Source organism: Glycine max, chromosome 19 (assembly GCF_000004515.6).
Source record: "Glycine max cultivar Williams 82 chromosome 19, Glycine_max_v4.0, whole genome shotgun sequence".
NCBI classification, from domain to species: domain Eukaryota; kingdom Viridiplantae; phylum Streptophyta; class Magnoliopsida; order Fabales; family Fabaceae; genus Glycine; species Glycine max.
This window is the reverse complement of record NC_038255.2, coordinates 3,576,890-3,597,754: the sequence shown is the minus strand read 5'-3', so window position 1 is coordinate 3,597,754 and position 20,865 is coordinate 3,576,890. Positions and strand designations below refer to the sequence as shown.

The 20,865-nt window shown below is 34.2% G+C and overlaps 1 protein-coding gene across 1 annotated transcript; it reads left to right on the top strand.

The window, feature by feature from the left end:
• The first annotated feature begins 4,862 nt into the window (after positions 1–4,862).
• On the top strand, positions 4,863–19,700 carry LOC100797795 (sister chromatid cohesion protein SCC2). The gene is given in 29 exon segments (XM_041012934.1): positions 4,863–5,322; positions 6,616–6,725; positions 7,111–7,250; positions 7,343–7,433; positions 7,578–7,834; positions 8,543–8,650; positions 8,898–9,009; positions 9,311–9,407; positions 9,528–9,714; positions 9,839–10,270; positions 10,370–10,878; positions 10,956–11,166; positions 11,242–11,292; positions 11,399–11,557; positions 11,692–11,859; positions 12,198–12,300; positions 12,303–12,496; positions 12,580–12,732; positions 15,091–15,260; positions 15,695–15,803; positions 16,381–16,542; positions 16,621–16,725; positions 16,807–17,040; positions 17,567–17,700; positions 17,779–18,069; positions 18,145–18,565; positions 18,779–18,871; positions 18,997–19,122; positions 19,235–19,700. Coding segments are annotated over 29 exon segments (5,418 nt in total). The 5' UTR covers positions 4,863–5,074; the 3' UTR covers positions 19,478–19,700.
• The last annotated feature ends 1,165 nt before the right edge of the window (positions 19,701–20,865 follow it).

The window sequence follows — 20,865 nt, the reverse complement described above, 5'->3', positions numbered from 1 at the left end:
CTACAATTCTGAACATGATGGCTCAATAGTTGCTTCCAACTGAGTTTATCTACCAAACACCAAAGGGCAGATTTATCTTTCTTATCGGGTAACGACATTTGAAGAAGGTATTGTAGAAGTGAGAATGTGTTTTAAATTTAACTTGGTAATCCTTTTGTGATATTTTTCTTTATTCTTCCTCTTCCTTGTCCCTTTCTTTCTTGCCCATTATTTTCCTTATCCTTCTTTCCTGCCCTACCCATTTATTTTGTTGATTGTTACATTTTTATTATTATTTCATCTTAGGTGATGTGCAATTTAAATGAAGACATGACTCCACAGCTTGGCTAAAATAATGGTAAACATGTTACCATTTTATTATGCATGGTTATTTATTTCTTTATAATTTTTTTTGCAAATGTTTCATTTTAGTATACATATTGGTGTTGCATCCTAAGGAAGCAACATGCAAGTATTTGGTATGTTTGTTGTGATAGAGTTGACTTTCAGGAATTTCATTTGCTCATTGTGCACTTTCATTTGTTTACATCTTTTGTAGTTATAAGTAATAACAACCTTTAATTTTTAGAAATAGTTTATGGGATTGTGGTGACCATTTTATCGTGTTGTCTTAAGTAAGGGATCTAATTAATTTTGTAAGCAAAAATTTCACAAGACACTGGTAAGGAAGATTGTAGGTTAGAGGTATTCTAGAGTATATGGCAATGGATGTGAAAATAATATAGGTCAATAAATGGTTAATAAAATATATTCATTACTCTTCCTTTGAGATGAGTTTAATTATTTTTTTTCAAATTCTAAATTTATAAGTTTGACAAAAATTACAATTTACTAAGATATTAAGTAGGGTTCAAGGAAGTTGGGATCTATTTTTTAATCTATATTAAGTGGGATGCAAATAATCTATGGCTTGGTTGATTGAGTAGTATGCTACATTTATAGTTTTCCAAAAGTTGATGTGTATGCAAATAGTGATTGGGTTACACTTCCAACAATTTTATTTTGCTTTTGTTCATTCTAGCCACCACCTGCCGCCAAGAGGCAGAAATTGAGGCAATTTGCACCAAAAGAACAACTTTCAACATATAAGAAATCATGACAAAAATATATTTTGGTAGGACTGATTTATTCAATTTTGCTACAAGTTCATCCAACCCTGGGGATGCAAAATATACCATTTGCACCAGATGCTCATTCCTCTTTATTTAACTTTTTATTGTAGCCACAAAAAGACTTGATAAAGCAACTTAGAATTGCTAGATGCTAACAACGACTCAAGAAAATGGAAAAATGCAAATGTGCCATATGGAATGATGGTTGCTTTTGTTCCCATATATGGGGGAATTTTTTGTTTAGGTGCATTCACTTGAGTTGTGAACTCTTATGGTGTGAAGAAAACTTCTAACCCTGGTAGGTCTGCACATTTGAAAAAATAATCCTTGAAAGAATAAGAAAAGGTACTTTATGAAGATGATGTTCAAGAGTAGGAGCATGTTTTGAATATGATGGAGAATGCTAATGAAAAAAAATCACAGTAACCATAACATATGCAATTATTTGTTGTACATATATGAAATTATTCACGACTCAGTTTTCATGAAGATTTTTGCTTTTTCATTGGTTCATTAGAAATTGTTTATAAAGACAATATATTGAATTATGGCAGACTAGATCTATATATGCTTATAGGAGATAGTGACATAGTGTAACAAATTGATTTGCAAATTCTGTTGATTTGCTTCTTAGTAAATTACTGGGGTGAGAACTAGTAGCTAGGACCTATCCCTCGTGTGCAGGTTTCGAGTGTTGTTGTAGTTATTATATTTATAATTAGTTTCCTTTTTGTTCAAATTTTCTATATATTCTCCATGTTTTTTTTTATCATTTCTTCTTTGAATATATATTGTTAGATTTATACATGTTATTTTTTTTTTAACGGAAGACCGGTAATGCTGAAGGCGCATTTAATTTGTAGGTATTGAATCTAACAAAAGAAAATGTTAAAAAGGGTTGAAAAAGTGGCATGCAGAGTTAGTTAATATTCTCCATAGATACATACTAAAGTTCTCCTTTTTCCTCTAGGTTTTACCTACTTCCAAATTCAAACACTTGCTTACAATTATGGTGTCAATTTCTTGGGAACTCTGAGTAACAATATGACTGACCATCAGTTTTAGGGTGTTGAAAATAAATATTGATGAATTTTGTCCTTTTTTAATAGTGGGAATTCAGAGTTAGCCATTCTATTGGCATCTCTGCTGCAAATAGTTCGATGGTGAGAACTAGCTGAACATATTCATATGCAAGTTTTGATTGTTGTTGTAGTTATTATATATTTCTGTTAGTAAATATTTATTTTACAATTTAAAATTTATATAAATATATATTAATTCTGTTTTTATAAAATAAATTATTTATTTTAGAATCTGTTAAGTAAAATTAATTTTTTTTTATAAAAAATTTGCTTTCAGTAGGTGAATCCAGTATGTTACGTTTATTTTGATCTTTATTTTAATCTATAAGTTGATTTCTAACGGTTTTTACTTTGAGATTTTTTGTTGTTGCATAAAGAGGTCTATATATATATATATATATCTTTTTTGTTGTTCTCTTTGAAAGATACACACAAGTACAATAAATAATTTGTTTTCTTTCTTTCTAAATTTTCCTTTCTTATAAAAAATTATTTTTGAGAGCAATAACATTCTTGTTCAAAAGGTTCAGGGATAATTTCGCTGTATACAATCGGAACCAATGGGTTGTCATATATTAGGAGAGAGACGTTTACTCTCTAAGAATAGTGTTTATGCGTTTGACTAATTAAAAATTTCTCCCTTAAATTATTTTTCCTTGTGCTTATTGTATGATATATTACATTGTTGATTATGTTCTGTCAAATAAAGTTATTTTATTCTACTACTATTGTTCTATTATTTAGTTTAAGGCTTTGTATTTTCTTCTCGTTTATTTTATTTTAATTTTCTAACATATTCTCCATGTTTTATTGTATATAATAACTTCCCTTTTATGCTTTGTTTAAATTTTCAATATTAGACTGTCATTTTCTTAAGCTTATATTTTGTTATGTGTGTGTCATATTTGAGTATTCTGTTTTAATTTTAGTTGTGCAGTCGGTCTGTTCTATCATAATATAATGTATTGTTGGTTCTTTCTACGTGGTTACTCAAGTTTTTGTTTATGGTTAGCATATTCCTTATTCTTTCATCAACATTGTTTGGTGAAATTAAATGAAAGAAATGGGAAAGCAAGTAATTTCCTTAAACTTTTTTTTGGTGACTATAAGTTTACATTTCTTATTTTGCAGCATGGTGCCAATAAGTTTGGCAGTTGTGTGAATAGTGTACGCGACTAAGAGTCGTGTTCTTGCTCAACCCAAGAATTTTCCGTGCATAATTTTGGCATTAAGGAGACAATTTAGCTCTGATAGTAGTGGTGTTGAAGGATCATCACTAAAGTATAGTTATTTGTATATATTTTATAGGACATGGGATGAATGTTGCGCATTAATAGTGGGAAAGTTAGAACTATTTTTTTGTTATGGGCTCTAATAATCTTGTAAGGAAGCTCTAGGATCTTTGTGTGTGATGTGATGTCATGTTTTTAATTGGGGTCATATTGCCTAATTTTCTATTGATACAACAATCTATTTTGATGTTTTGCTTTTACAGCCAATCATACTTCTAAAAGCAAATGTTAATTATAATTGTTTGGCTTTTATCTCCCAAATTATGGATTTATAATCTTGCAACTTTTATGGCCGATTCATAAATTTGAATGTTATAGTAACTTAAAATCATTATTAGTAGTTTGGATATGATCCTAAGTGACTCGAGTTTCTATTATCGTGTTAATAATAACTAGGATCTTAGAGTGCGTTTGGATAGAGAATTTTAACTCAGAAAAATAATTTATCATATATTTGAATTTCTGTAATTTAGAATTCATTGTTTGGATGTTTTTTATGAAGAATTTAAAATTTTGAAATTTTAATCAACTAAAAATCTAGAGAGAAATTGAAATTCTCTTCTCATAATCTTCTTCAAGAAGCTCCTAAAATATCGATAGCATAGAGGAACATGTATAACTAGCACACCCACCATATATTCTCTTTTTTTTTCATTCATTTTTTTCATCCTCATAATTTTAATTTTTTTTATCCAAACACAAAATTTTGAAAATAAAAAAATTTCAATTGAAGTATTTAAAATTCTTAGAATTTAAAATTTATCAAAATTTCAAATTTTTCCATCCAAACACACTCTTAATGAAAAACTTTTCAATAGTATTTCATTTCAATAGTCAAGTTTTACTTGTTGACTTTAAATCTTTTTGGGTTGCATCTCTTGGTGAGACAAATTTGCCAACAATTTATGCCAACTATCATTTTTTAATAATTTTTATTGTTATGATATTATAAATTAAAATAAAAATATATAACACTCTATATTTATAAATTTTGTGAAGTCAACATATAAAATCAATTTTTTTATTTATTATCTTCTCAGTTATATACGAAATTACTTAAGATTTTATTTTACTTAGATAAATTATATTTATAAGTAAATTTTCTTAATATAAATAATAAACCTTATATAATTTTAGCAATTTAATCTCTTAAATGTTTCTAATAATATTTATGGATATTTCTTATATATTCACACAATAACAACAAAACAAAACATTCACTCTGTTTATTATGCCTCACCACCCCCAATTCCTTCTCCTCTCACGTTGTGTCTTGTGTGTGCGTATTTTAGCTTCCGTGACAATCTTCCCAAAACGGTAGGGGTATCTAAGTAATTTCACCACTGGACTCGATTCTTTCTTACATCATAAAAACCAAATCCACTTTGAAGTCCCCTTCTCTAGATAATCATTCCCAACACAATTTCTCTTTTCCCCGCCATTCACTTGGCAATTTCTCTTCCAAATCTGTCCCTCTAGGGCTCCCACTCCGTTCCTCTTTCTCCCAAATTTCTTCCGCCAAAACCCTAATTCGCCCTCAGATTTCACCGTTTCTTCGCGCTTTCATGCCCTTCCCGTGACCAAATCCATGAGTTTCCCTGCCACCTCCGGCGCCGCCGCGCTGGCGTCTTCCGGCCACCGCGGTATCGGTCTCTCCAACACCGTCCACTCCGAGCTCGCCGCGTGCCTCCCGCTGCCGTCCCTCCCGGTCTTCTGCGGCGCCTCCGATCAGGACCTCCGCCTCGTCGACTCGCCGGCGCGCCTCAACCGCGTCGACGTACTCGCGCAGTCCGCCAAGATCGCCGAGCTGCTCCGCCACACCGATGTGTCATACTTGTGAGCTTCTTCTTCTCTTCTCCTTCCGTCCGCGTTCTACATTTGTTGAATCAATGAATCTCGTAAGCATATGCTGAATTAGGCTCGAAATTTTGCTTGAATTGTTGTTAATTTTTTCGTGCAATTGAAGTTCGCCGTTGTGAGATGAAGTTACTTGCATTTGAATTTTCGTGTGATTTACTGTAGCATATGTGATGAGGCATGGCTTTTGGTCCTCTTATGAAATTTGTGACTTAGGTAGTTGATTGCTTACTTGCTTACAATGTGTTTGGTTGGAAGGCAAGAAATAGGTGAGCAACAGAGCGGATGAAAATAGAGAAATAGAATGAATGGAAATAGGCGATCAATAGAGTGCAAATAGTGCTGTTTTGTTTTTAGCATAGGAAAGAAATAGGAAAGAGAGAAGTAAATAAATATTTTTAAATCAATTTTTAAGTTAAATAATCGGTTATGAGGCATTCGTAATTGGTTTTTTTAGGTAAACAAATGATTTCACGAATAAAGAAATAGTATATTAGGTCACAGGCAGATTAGTGTTGGATGCTATTACAATAAGTGCACAGGCAAGGTTTTTAATTGTCACGTCGTGTTCCTTGATTCCGGGAAATGATGGACAAATGTGGCCCCCTCAATTGCAGTTCCCGACACTCCAAAAACCTTGAATTGTGGCGGAAATCATGGTCGCAGACCATTCATTAAAACCTTGTGCTTAAGGTTTAATCTATAGTTTGTGAGAACTTAACTTTTTTTTTTAATCTTTTAAAACTCTATGGGAGAGGTTTTAGTTGAGAATAAGCAACTATACATTATGAGCACAGTTTGCACCAACCAGAATGGAGTTTTATTCGCCATGGCATTTGCTATAAACAAAACGACATTTATTCAAGCTGTTTCCATGTGTCCAAATTTATTTTGTTTTGTTAAAATTTGGTGTGTCAGCAAAGGGATACATATTGTTGTTGTCATCATCGTCAATGTTGTTTGTGTCGTTACCAATGGATTTATTATTGAATTTAATATCTTTTAAAACTTTATGAGAGGTTTTAGTTGAGAATAAGTAACTATACTTTGTGAGCACAGTTCATGCCAACCAGCATGGAGTTTTATTTGCCATGCCATTTGCTATAAATGAAACAACATTCATTCAAGTTGTTTCCACGTGTTCAAATTTATCTTGTTATTTCAGCAAAGGGATACATATTGTTGTCGTCATCATCGTCAATGTTGTTTGTGTCGTTACCAATGGATTTATTATTGAATTTAATGCAACTTTGTTTATTTTGTCTTCTACAGGAATTTAAGAGATGAAGCCAAAGGTGTTCCCTATATATATGTTGAGCCTTTAGAACTCCATGATGAAGTTCTCAGGTGCAATCCTGAAGCATTTGAATACAGCACTGCAGGTAAACAGAGTACTTGGTTTCTGCCCTGAATATCACCATTGTGGAATTTGTTCTATATATAATGATCTGACAGAGATTGAGGGTGTGATACCTTTGCACTTGGGAAAGTTTAGTCTGAATGAGATTTAATATGAAGTGAAACTGCTATAATGTAATGAAGTTTGATTTTATGCTGACAAATTACTGTCAATTATAATTATAACTTTCAAGATGCTTACTGTGATTTGCTTGTTTGATAAAACTAGAACTTGGTTTTGTGATGTCAAACTTATAGCTGTTCACATTTTGCTCCTGAAGTTTATGTTTTACTTTGGTCTTATGGCTTTCCATTAAATAATTTAATGGTGATCTGCTTATTGTTTATTGTATTGGTCAAGTTTCTCAGGTCATGTCAAGGAGCAGATCTCTGGTAGTGCCGCAGTACCTGAAAAAAGGCAATCAGAATCAAGTTTTCCTATCCAAAGTCAGACTCAAAAAGACTATAATGCAATACATAGTCGCCAGCTTGATAATTTTTCCACAAATGTATAAATATACAAATATTATATAATATATATAATATTTACAGTTGGTTTTTGATTCTTTTCATTTGTTAATTTTGAAAATGGATTTGGCAGGATATCTCTTCGTTGTCTTCTAAAAAATTAAAAGTAAAAAAGAAAGGTGGTGATGGAATATCCTTAGCACCTGATTCTGCTGAGCTTCAAGGTCAGTGTATGCTTGGTTCCTAAAATCCTACCTTTTGTTTTTGTTTGTTCTCTATTTCTATGCTTGTAAGTACATGCCTGCAGGCACACATTGCACACATGCTGTTTTTACATGTATATTCAACTGGCATGGTAATCTTTTTAGGTACCTACATTGAAAGGTTTCGTGAGTTTTTGGAGGACTTGTGCAACAATGCTGAATTTCATAGTGATGATCGAGATGAAGCAGAATGGTTGCCATTGCCTCTTACAGATCTTAGATTACTTGTCAATGAGATAACATCTATTCGTGAAAAGAAACTTCTGCATTTGGTTCCTGTAGAAGTCCTTGTTAGACTATTAAAGGTTCTAGATCATCAGATACATAGAGCAGAAGGCCTGTCAATTGAGGAATGCGATAATGTAAGTTCAATTTTCAATTCTTTTGTATTAGTCTATACTGTATTTTTAGGCTTTTTTGATTTAGTTGACATTGAATGACTTCAATTTTTCTAATAAAATCTGTTTCCATTTGCTATTGGGTAGCAAACAAAAACTTAATATCCAAAGAGCTTTAGTGCATAGATCAAGTTTGGCAAGGTTGTATGGTGAAAAATTGTATGTAGAGTATATATGTCAGTACTTGTGAAGTTCCACCAATATCTATGTCGATTTGAGTCTGGTAGCTCTGTAGCTGAAGCTTCACGTGCTCAATTCTCAACAGTCATGGTCAATCTGACTATATGGTAGTATGATTTATCTTTTAAATGTGTCTACATTGCCTTGTCATATACTATTCCCATTTCCATTCACAAGCAAACTTTTCTTAATATTTAAACCCAGAATCTTTATATCATTATATGTTAGGCTATTTTTTTTCCTTTCAAGATCATGTTAGACTTAAGGAAGTCAGGGAAGACAGAAGAAAGCACTTGGAGAAACCATTAGTGATGACCTTGCTATAGATGGATTTATTTAAAATTTGGCTTTTGGTAGAGCCCAATAGTAATGCTTGGTTCATGTAGTTGATCCCACTAGTTGAATTAAGGCATGGTAGTTATATGCAGTTTTTTTAATCATAATTTACACAGTAAATTTATTGTGATTTTTTGTTATTGTTCTTTGTTCCAGTCAGATTCAGAATTAGTTTCATCTGTTTTAATTGCATTGGAGTCCATTCATGCTGCACTAGCAGTGATGGCTCACACTGATATGCCAAAGCAACTCTATAACGAAGAGGTACGTTCTATGTTTATGATAATTTCAAGCAAATATTATTAATATGAATAACATAAATTTTATTAGTATCTTTCTTATGCGAAGCAAGTATATAAAAAGAAAAGCTCCTTCAGCAGGAGAAAAGTATTGTTGTACATGCGTGAAATCAATGATTTTATTGATTTGGCTTTCATAACTTGTGTAGGCTGTTACCTTTTTTGTTTTAAATATTAATCTGTAATGTCTGAAAGTAATTTATCCATGTCAGATCATTGAGCGAATTCTGGAGTTTTCCAGGCGTCAAATAATGGATGTTATGTGTGCATGTGATCCATCATACCGTGCGTTACATAGACCTAGTGAGAACACTGCATTTGAAGGTTAGCCTTTTTAGTTTTTGTGCTGAATAGAACCCATTTTTTATACTGTTCTTAATTTCACATTTTGGAGGATGAAAATGCTACTGGAAGTGAACACTTTCCTTTTAAATTGTATGTCTGACTATAATTTATTTGTAGTTAATGATGTATTACAATTTCTCTGAGGTCACCATGGGAATGGCAGAGTTCACAGATAATATTTAATAGGACCCATTGGGGACCATGGAAATGGAGGGAGAGATTGGAAAGGGATTATTTCCTCTACGTGGTTTCAAAATCCTAATCTTTATATTTTTTCCAGTTGATGATTATGAAGATAATGATGCTGAATTTGGTTCAGCCAGCAAGAAACGGCGAACTAGCAAGACTTCGAAGTTGAAGAAATCAGCATCAAGCAGGTCTGAGTATTTTTGTCCACATTATGCGTTCTTTAAGTTGGTTTTCTTGTGCATCTATATAGTTAGATTTGTTAATATATACATTTCTTATTATTTTCTTGTTGGTCTATGCTTTATTAGGCTCTCTACTGCTGTAAATACTATTCTTCAGAAGTTGTGCACTGTTCTTGGGCTACTCAAAGATTTGTTGTTAATAGAGAGGTTATCAGATAGTTGCATACTACAACTTGTAAAAACAAGCATTACAACATTTTTGGTTGATAATATCCAGCTTTTGCAATTGAAGGCAATCAGTTTACTCAGTGCGGTACTGATACTTCTCTTTTATAGATCTGTGATTGTTATCTTTCATGCTCATATGATAATGCTAATACTCCTCTATATTGGTGAGCATATGCTCTAATTGTTGTTTTTCCACTATGTTGGTACAGATATTCTATTTATACACACAACATCGCAATTATGTGATAGATGAAGTGGTTCAACTTCTGTGGAAATTACCATATTCAAAACGAGCTTTAAGATCTTATCACGTACGCGAGGAAGAGCAAAGGCAGATCCAAATGGTTACTGCTTTGCTGATTCAGTTGATTCATTGTAGTGCTAACCTCCCTGATGCTTTAAGAATGGCTTCAAATGGTAATGCTGTATTAGAAGCCTCTGTTGATGTTAGTTATCCAATTAAATGCCATGAGGCAGCGACAGAATCCTGCTGTCTGTTTTGGAGCCGGGTACTTCAGCGGTTTGCAAGTGTGAAGACTCATGATGCTTCTGAGCTGAAATCCATTATAGAGAATCTTGTTACAGATTTACTGACAACTCTAAATTTACCTGAATATCCTGCTTCAGCTCCTATTCTAGAGGTACATCATGTGTGGTTGTGTTCTTGCAGGGATCTGCATATCTGTACATATTATTTTAGTAATTGCATCAGATTAGTTTACTTCTGAGAGTTGTTTCAGGTTCTATGTGTCCTACTACTTCAGAATGCCGGGCCAAAATCTAAGGATGTCTCTGCACGTTCCCTGGCGATTGATATTCTTGGTACAATTGCTGCAAGGTTGAAGCGTGATGCTTTGGTTTGTAGCCAGGAAAATTTCTGGATACTTCAGGATTTACTTAGTCAGGATGCTGCTGCTCAGCATCATCCAAAAGATACATGTTGTGTCTGTTTGGGAGGAAGGGTAGAAAATTTGTTCATATGTCATGGTTGCCAGAGGCTTTTTCATGCTGATTGCCTGGGCATTAAAGAACATGAAGTTTCCAGTCGAAAATGGTCTTGCCAGACATGCATCTGTCATAAGCAACTACTTGTATTACAATCATGTTGCAATTCCCAGCAAAAGAATGATGTGAAAAAGAATCATGATACAGATTCTGAAGTTTCTAAGCAAGAGATTGTTCAACAGTTACTTCTGAATTACCTTCAAGACGTTACTTCAGCTGATGATCTGCATCTTTTCATCTGCTGGTTTGTTCTCACGACAGATTTCTAATTGACATTTTAGTTATATATATGCAAAAGTAATGCATGTGTATGATGTACAGGTTTTATCTCTGCTTGTGGTACAAAGATGATTCAAATTGTCAGCAGAAGTCCAGTTACTACCTTGCTAGAATGAAATCAAAAATCATTGTACGGGATTCTAGTACTGTGTCTTCTATATTGACTAGGGATTCAGTCAAGAAGATTACTTCAGCTTTGGGCCAAAACAGTTCATTTTGCCGAGGGTTTGATAAGATTCTTCACACGCTTCTGGTCTGTTGTTACTCTTCCTCTCCTCAATTTGTCAAAAAATTCTACTTTACTAACTTTTTCTTATGATGTCTACAGGCAAGCTTGAGGGAGAACTCTCCTGTTATTAGGGCTAAGGCTTTAAAAGCAGTAAGTTTAAAATATTTTTTTGAAGTTTCTTGCTTTCGAGTGAAATGGGATGCTCATAATTGTTTCTTTGCACCAAATTAATTTTTTCCATCTTTATAATGAGCAGGTTAGTATCATTGTAGAGGCAGATCCAGAGGTATTGGGTGATAAGCGAGTACAATCAGCTGTTGAAGGAAGGTTTTGTGATTCTGCAATATCTGTTCGAGAAGCAGCATTGGAACTTGTTGGTAGGCATATAGCTTCACATCCAGGTGTGGGTTTTAAGGTATGTGTCACTGGATCTTTCCTTAATGGTCAATAACAAGACTGGTCCTTTCTTATAAACTTCATTGGTATGGAGACGCTTCTTGCTTAGGGTTGATGAGTTGTTAAAACAGTTTTCTCAATTGTGTATTGTAGTATTTTGAGAAGATTGCTGAGAGAATCAAAGATACTGGAGTAAGTGTTCGGAAACGAGCTATAAAAATCATTCGAGATATGTGCACTTCAAATGCCAACTTCTCTGGATTTACAAGAGCTTGCACAGAGATAATTTCACGTGTTAGTGATGATGAAGCAAGCATCCAGGTATTTTAAAATTATTGCTTGAACCTCTAAGATATGTTACTATGTATTTTAAATACTTCATACTTAGCTGTCAAGAATTGTAAGTGTAAATTATAATTATGTTTGAAGATTAACTTACTTCCAAACATGGTCTTGTTTTATAGCATTGGTGATGATAATATTTATGACTTTCATTTGCACTCTTTAAATGGTTAGTTCATCATGCCATGTAAATTATTTGTCATTGGATGTAAACTACGTATTTGATGTTAAGCCTATGATATTTTTGTTAATTCATTTATCTTCACTCTCACTCTCTTCAGTTGCTAAGAGTGTTCTCTTTGTTATGCTTTTTGCAGGACCTTGTTTGCAAAACATTTAGTGAGTTTTGGTTTGAGGAGCCTCCTGCATCACAAACTCAGGTCTTTGGGGATGGTAGTACTGTTCCACTTGACATAGTTAAGAAACAGAGCAAATTGTTGAAATGTTGAGAGGAATGCCCAATAATCAACTTCTTGTAACTGTAATAAAGCGCAATTTGTCACTTGATTTTTTGCCGCAATCTGCAAAAGCCGTTGGGGTAAACCCAGTGTCCCTTGCAATAGTGCGTAAGCGTTGTGAGTTGATGTGCAAATGCTTGCTGGAGAAGATGTTGCAGGTATGATAGTATTTTGTTTATGCCATGATCTTCTATGCTTGGCTACATTGATATGTAAATGACAGATTTTGTTAAATGATCAGGTTGACGAAATGAACAATGATGGAGTGGAAGTGGGTGCACTTCCATATGTGTTAGTCTTGCATGCATTTTGTCTTGTGGACCCAACTCTCTGTGCACCTGCTTCAAACCCTTCCCAATTTGTTGTTACATTGCAGCCATATCTGAAGAGTCAGGTTATAACTTTTATATATTGACTAACTCTAGAGTAATTATGAATCATGTAATGTTCCTCTTTTATTGCTTTAAATTAGTTCCTCTTTTATTGTTTTGAACTTTGGATGAGCTATGAGGCTGAGATGTATACTCCATCTGATAAAATTGGACCAGTAGATGAAAAGAGAGAAAAGAATTGATGTTTTATTCAGTGTTATTTAATCGGATTGGACCGGCTGGTCTGACCAGTTGAACTAGAAACCGGCCCATGGTTTGGTCTTATCAGATCAGAAATGCATTTCACCTGAAATGACGTCATCAACCAGGCTCTGAACCAGGACAGAACTGGCGATATGTCAGGTTTGGGAAAGGGACACTTTTCTAGGGCTGGTTTGGAATCAAACCATCTGCTGCTGCACACCCTCCAATCTTCTGCCTGCTGCCAGATTGTGGAATGTAAACCATCTTTTTGATGGTGAGGCACGTGAACTTACTTAAAAGGGTGTGAGAATTTTGCTTGGGAATGGGAATCGAACCCATGTTGCATGGGTAGCTCAAAATTAAATTTACCACTGCACTAACTGACTTAATAATAAGTAGTTGATAAAAATTATTTTTATACTATATTTGTAATGTAAAATTTCATATTTAATTATACACCGGTTCATGTGGTTCAATTAGTGACCCACCTACCCAGAACGTTGATCGGGTCGATCACTGATCCAGTTTTAATAACACTGCTTCTTTTATTGATGGAATTTCCATACCCAAATCTGATATCAATGAGGTAATAGAATCAGGGTTAGACAGGAGAATTAACAGAAGTTCAGTGATACGTTAATAAACCTCCCTTGGATGTTCAATAGATCCAGGACTCTACCACAAATGTCTTTACGATCTCCAATATATATATATATATATATATATATATATATATATATATATATATATATATATATATATATATATAATGCCCCCACCACCTGGTTCCCCTTTTCCTTCCTATTTATTATTTTGACCCCGTCCAAAGTCAAACTGACTAGTCATTAGTTAGTTAATGGGCCCACTTGTCTTCTGAATAGACCAGAGGTTAGGATCCTCTGCAACCTCCCCCCCACATTCACACAGGGTTGCCCCTAACAAGGAATCTCATCCTTCAAAACACAAGGAACAACAATTTGACACCTTAATTCTTTTTCGAACAAGTTTATAACATTTTCTATATCACTGATACAGTTTTGCACTGTAAGCCTATGGATAACTTTCTTCAGCACTGTTCCTTGGCTGGCTCGAGGGATTCCAACAGTAGGAGGAAGATTTGGTGGATAGCAGCTACAAGATCTATATGGAATCTCAGAAATGACATGATTTTTAATAATCAGTCTTTTGTCATCTCCAAATTGGTGGATAATGCAATCTTTCTCACTTGGTCATGGCTGAGGGGGTGGGAAAAGGATTTTAATGTTCCTTTCCACCAATGGTCCTCATCTATGTCTTAGGCTTTTACCTAGTGTGTGCTCTGTAGGGTTGGGCCTTGTTGTTCTTTGTTGGTTTGTTATTTGATGGTTATGTTCTTGTGTTTTAGGAGATATTATCTCCTTTGTTTCCTTGTAGTACTTCTGGTACTATTTTTATCATATATATAATATTATCTTTGGCCGTTCAAAAAAAAAACTTGTCACATGAGTCACATCATTATCTGTAAATGCCTAATCTGAAATTAATATAAAAAAACTGCCTAATAACTCCAATGCAGAATTGTGGCTGCCTAAATCAGATTTTATCCCATCAGTCTAATATCCCTTTTATAGATAGAAGATCATTTTCTCCCCATAAACCCTGGCTCAAGATGGTATCTGGCTGCAAATGGTGTCATTTCATTAACGACAAAAATGTAATTATGTGTGTTGGGTTAGATTGGGGATGTCAAACCCACAACTCAACCCAAGTTTGGGTTTTAGATATTTCATACCTATCCCAACCCATAGATCCAAACCCTCCCAAGTCACTTTCATTTTATTTTATTGCTTTAAATTTTTTTAGGAGTATTTTATTATAGCCTTATTGGTAAAAAGAAATTGTTGTGGCAGGGTGCTGGGCTGGGACAAGACGTATTCATCCCCCTTGTCCCCTCCCTCTTACTGTCACATTTAAGACTCCCAATAGGTGTGTACATATACTAATTTGTATATTTATGACATGCATACTTGAGCATAATTCTATTAGGCATATTGTTTCTGCTTTGGTCTTGACTCTAGATGTATTTATTATTGGTCCTGGTATCTGATATTTCATTATATTTCTCTCACAGTTTCCTTTTTGGCCTACAAGAAAGTATAATCTGAAAATGACAAAAATGCACCGTATCTTGTTTTCAGGTTGACAACCGCACGGTTGCACAGCTACTTGAGAGTATACTATTCATAATTGATGCTGTGCTTCCCATGCTTGGGAAGTTGCCTCCGAGTATTGTTGGGGAACTTGAGCAAGATTTGAAACAGATGATTGTCCGGCATTCTTTCTTGACAGTTGTCCATGCCTGTATCAAGTACTTATGATTTCTTACCATTATTTTCTTCAGTTAGCTCTGTTCTTTTACTTCTTCTGTTCCGCTTTATCCTGGAATTGACCAGCTGATAGATTCATGTGACGTGGAGTTCTTGAATTTTTCCTGATGGTCAACAGTTTATAGTTGCTGCATAAATTTTTTATGCATAATGTGAGAATATCTAAATATTTTTCTTATGCAGTAAATAAATACCAGTGCAAAAGCATGTTTCTTTGAACATAATTTTTTTATTGTACTTTATGAAATGTTTCTGAAAACCTTGAAATTGCATCTAAGATTCTAGTATGCCATTATATTACGTGTTACTTTTGTGGATTAGGATTAGTAGAAAATTTGTTTTTCTCCCCTTTAATAGAAGGGAGTTTGTTTGACCTTTCACATACTTATGGATCTTACTATTTTTTCTTTATCAGATGCCTCTGCTCTGTGAGTAAGATGTCTGGAAAAGGGGCTGCTGTAGTTGAACAACTTATTCAGTTTTTCTTCAAATGTTTGGATACTCAGGCAGTTGATAACAAGCAGGTTTATTGCAAGATTCGTGTTTAAATTTATGTTCTGATATAGTACATCTGTTATTGGACTTTATTCACCTGCAATTCATAGCAATGTTTTTCAACTTATTGAAAATATGGCCATACTCTTATGTCTTGGACAATCCTCTCGCCTTCTAACGTTTGGGGTGGAGTTAGACCTACTTCATTTCTAATGTTTCTTTTTACAGAGAAGGGTGCTAGATTGGTACTTTTTTTGTATTTACATCAAGTGGAGTTGATTTCAGTACTCAATTATTGTTTATTAAAAGTTTGTAGGATTTTGCTAAATGATGCATGAGGTAGTTTATGTATTATGAACTCTTGTTATGTGGACTATACATCTGATAAGTGGTAACTAAATCAGTGTCAAGGAAAGTGGCTATTTCTTGTAGATTATAGCTTGTGTAGAGAACTATGGTTTTGAATATTTAGCTTGGACATGAACATTATAATGTAATTTTGTGTTGTGGAGTGTTTATACTTATCTTTTATTTAGCTTGATGATGAAGGTTGTTTTATTTTTATATGGGATGTAAAATAAAAATTGGCTTCCCTGCTATTTACAGAAAGTTGGACGATCTCTCTTCTGTCTTGGGTTGCTAATCCGTTATGGCAATAGATTGTTAGCAAGCTCCAGTAATAAACTCATTGATGTTGGAAGCAGTGTCAAATTGTTTATGAAGTATCTCTGTGTGGAGGATTTTGTTGTCAAGGTTAGATCATTGCAGGTAAGATTTATTTGTTAACTTGGTTCTTATCCCGGTTTCATCTTGAAATCTGTTAATGTTTTATTGTAACTCTTGTAGGCACTAGGGTTTGTACTAATTGCTAGGCCTGAATATATGCTGGAAAATGATGTTGGAAAAGTACTGGAGGAAACATTATCCTCTGCATCTGATACTCGCCTTAAGGTAATGTGTTTTGTTTTTATATATATATATATATATATATATATATTTATTCTGTGTATACTAAATTTTTCTAGTAATCAGATTCAAGGATTGCAAAACATGTTCGAGTATCTTCTAGATGCTGAAAGTCAAATGGGAACGGATAAAGATAATGAAAATGTTGCTGGTTACTCAGTTGGAGCCGGGAAGAGTGTACCTGTTGCTGCTGGTGCTGGGGATACTAACATATGTGGGGGTATAGTTCAGTTGTATTGGGATAATATTTTGGGCAGATGTTTGGATTTCAGTGAACATGTTCGTCAATCAGCCCTGAAGGTCAGAATCTAGCTTCTATTTTTTTATCAGATTCAACACTCTTGAGCCAAATGCTACAGAACAATTAGAATCTTGCCTTTGAACCAATAAGAGTTAATAAACAGAAGAGTGCACGTGTTGTGTTGTGTATTGTATTTATGATAGTTTCTATTCCTCCAAATCTTTTGGATTGGTGGAGTGAGGTATAAAGGGGATGAGAAATTAGGTAGATGCTTTTCAGAGGAGTTTAAAGGTGAATCTTGCTGTTGCAAGTTAGTCTCTTGGAATGTGGTTTAAATTATCTATCGTTTTTATTTTCTTTGGGAGGTTAAGTGCCTGATTGTATTAGCATTGTTTAGCTTTTGCAAACGGAGAAGTGTGACTTCTAATGTGCTTTTTCTGAAAGAAAAAAATTATTGTTGTGGACCAAGTTCCGTTTGAATATGTTGCAACACTAAGGGAATTGGGACCTAAGCATTCCAGTGAAAATGGTCTAGTTTTCTTTTGCCCTTGAATATTTAGAATAAGAGATTTTTTAATACTGCAGATTGTTGAAGTTGTGCTGCGCCAAGGTCTTGTTCATCCAATCACCTGTGTTCCATACCTTATAGCCCTTGAAACGGATCCTTTGGAGTCAAATTCAAAGTTGGCTCATCATCTTCTGATGAATATGAATGAAAAGTATATTTCCTGTATTTAGTTTTGTTGATCTGGTACATGTGAGCTTGGTTGTATTAGCTAATTAAAGCATCTTTTCAGGTACCCTGCATTTTTTGAAAGCCGCTTGGGTGATGGACTTCAAATGTCATTTATGTTTATGCAATCTATTTGTGGCAGTTCTGAAAATGTTGATCATAAGATTCAATCTAAGACCTCTACTTCTGGAAAAGGGAAGCCCGAGGCTGGCTCCCTTGCTCAAGCTAAACTTGGGGTTTCTCGAATTTACAAGCTCATCCGAGGGAACCGGGTGTCAAGGAACAAATTTTTGTCCTCGATCGTGCGGAAATTTGATAATCCAAGATGGAATAAATTACTAATAGCTTTCTTAATGTAAGTACTATCTGTTGCTATTCTTTGTTTCTTATAAGGGTTCATAAATGACCTTTTAATTGTTTTTTTCCGCAGATACTGCACGGAAGTCCTAGCATTGCTGCCATTCATTTCACCTGACGAGCCCCTTTATTTAATCTATGCTATCAATCGAGTAGTTCAAGTAAGGGCTGGACCACTAGAAGCGAACTTTAAAGCCTGGACTTCAAGCATTTCACGTCATTGCACACCTCATGGGAATGGAATGTATCAACAGGGGACCGATGAGCCTACTGTTGCAAGCCAAGTAATGCCATTGGATTTGAATGGAACATTTCAGCAAAATGTAGATCTTCAGCCAAATATGAATGACATGAGAACCCTGGATTTAAATGGATCAAATCATCAACTGACAGATTATCCTTTATCGTATAATGGTAGCTCAGAAGCAAATCTGCATTCTGTGGGTTACACAGATCCTTTTTCCTTCGCAAAAGATGATCTGGAGAAAGTTCAGGTATTTTGGAACCTGCACTCGTTAATATTTTCAGTAATGTTGTTTGTGAGCAAGAACGTTTAAAGTTTTGCAAATGGAATTTCCTGCTCAAAGTGAGAATGCCAAATATCAAATATTTTCCTAATACTGCCTGAATATTAGAAGATGCACTTTTGGATTAGTTGCTATTGTATTCATTCGCATGTAGTTATTTTGTTACCTATGCTTGTACAGGCCGACTGTTTATCAGCAATTGCATTGCAGCTTCTTTTGAAGCTAAAGAGACACCTAAAAATCATGTATAGTCTTGATGATGCCCGTTGTCAGGTAAAGTTATATAACACATCTTATCATCACTTAACCTACAGTTAAATGTTGTGTATCCTTGGCTAGGACATTATGGAATAGAAAACTAACAGTTCTCTCTTTGGAATGCGCTCCCACCTGTTCAGGCTTATTCTCCTACCGAACAACCGAAACCTGGAGAGGTTATCTCCAGACAGAATATTGCTTTTAATATTGGTGATTCACAGTTCAGTTTGCCTACAAGTCCGCAAGAATTGATACAAAGATATCAGGTACTGTGGCTTGAGTGAATGTTTTTCTCTTTCATATGTTTTGTGAGCTTTGATTTGATGCACCTGATTCGATTGAGGGTTTCTTTAGCCATTATCTCATTTGTTGCACCAGGAATTTAAACATGCCTTGAGGGAAGACACTGTGGACTATTCACATTACACTGCAAATATAAAACGAAAGCGACCTACAACTACGCCAAGAAGAGTTCAAGTTCGGAAACCTGTATACGTGGCAGGTGGGTACGACAACGGGGATGATGATGAGGATTATACTGGCGGAAGTGCGACACGCAAGATAAGTTTTAGTGGCCGCAGGAGTAGCCTTAAGAACTCAAGGCAATATGGATTGATGTAAAGTACATGATAGATAGGCTAACTTGTACATTAAATAGGAAGGAAAAGAAAAAAAATACAGAATAGGATGAGAACCAACTGAATAGGGGTAAAGGAAACAGGATGTAGGGAAGCATGGGCCTGGATGGAATACTCCTTGCCTTCTTAGATGACTATGATTTTTGTCTGTTTCCTTCTGTAATTTGCATTATAATATAGTGGCTGCATTCTTTTGTTGATGAAAATTTATCTTAGCTATCTAAATGTCAAATTTGATTGTTTTCTTCTGCTTATTAAGTTGTCTATAGCATGGTTTGCTACAAATTAAGTTGCCTACGACGGAAAATAATGAACTGAAAAATTATCTTAATCATTCGTCCAAGGTACAAATATTTTAGGATTACTTGTAATCAATTATCAACTAGATACAGTATTCTGTAGGCTCGACGATAAGGTGTTAAATTGATATTTTAGCGTAGTTTGATCTCAGAAAATATTGTTTTCAATTTTGTTCAGGAAAAGTGAAAATAGAAATCAAGAGTTATTTACATTATTTCTTGTATAAATTTTTAAAAAATTCAAAATAAGGTGACAATATATTAAAGTATTCTTTTAAAACGAACAGCCTCTTTAAATGTTTAAATGGAAACAATTTCAACAAAATACTCGACCTTCGTGGAAAAATAATGATACTCATATACAACATGTACAAATTTTATAAGATGCACTATAATAGATGAGTAGTGTAAGAGAAGGAAAAAGTAAGTTATACAAAATAATGATTGAAACTATATCGTCGTATGGTACCTTACAAAATAGTCAAATACTCAACCAATTTATTTGTAGTTTGAAGACATGGTCACGAAGAGATAATTTAGGTTTATTTAAAAGTCAAGAAAATCTAGTTTAATTGATTGAACAAAATATGAATGTTATTATAAATCTTTTGATAATAACTTCGTTTTTCACAGATAAAAAAATATAGAAATAATATTTTTTTACTGGAGAAATAATATTTGTTAGCTTGAATGAGAATGAAAAGGCATTATTAATTCGAGGCATGGTTATAGAATACTAGAATGTTTCTCTTTTATGTTAAAATTAGTCAGTAACCCGTGCATACGCACGGGTCATTACGCTAAATGATTTTCGATGAAAGAATTAAAAGAAAGGTATTGTAAAAAAAGCAAAAAGACTAACATTCATATATTATTATTATTATTATTATTATCATCATCATCATGTAGGCTTTGGGTTCCTTAAAAAATGCACTTTGGGACTTTATTCTTCAACATTGTCCTGTTAATCCTATTGTTGCAACCCTTGTATGGGCAGAGCACCATCACCTTCAGCACCGTCGTTGTTACTGCATACTGTCCCAAAAATCAAATCACAAAAAAGTAGATCAAA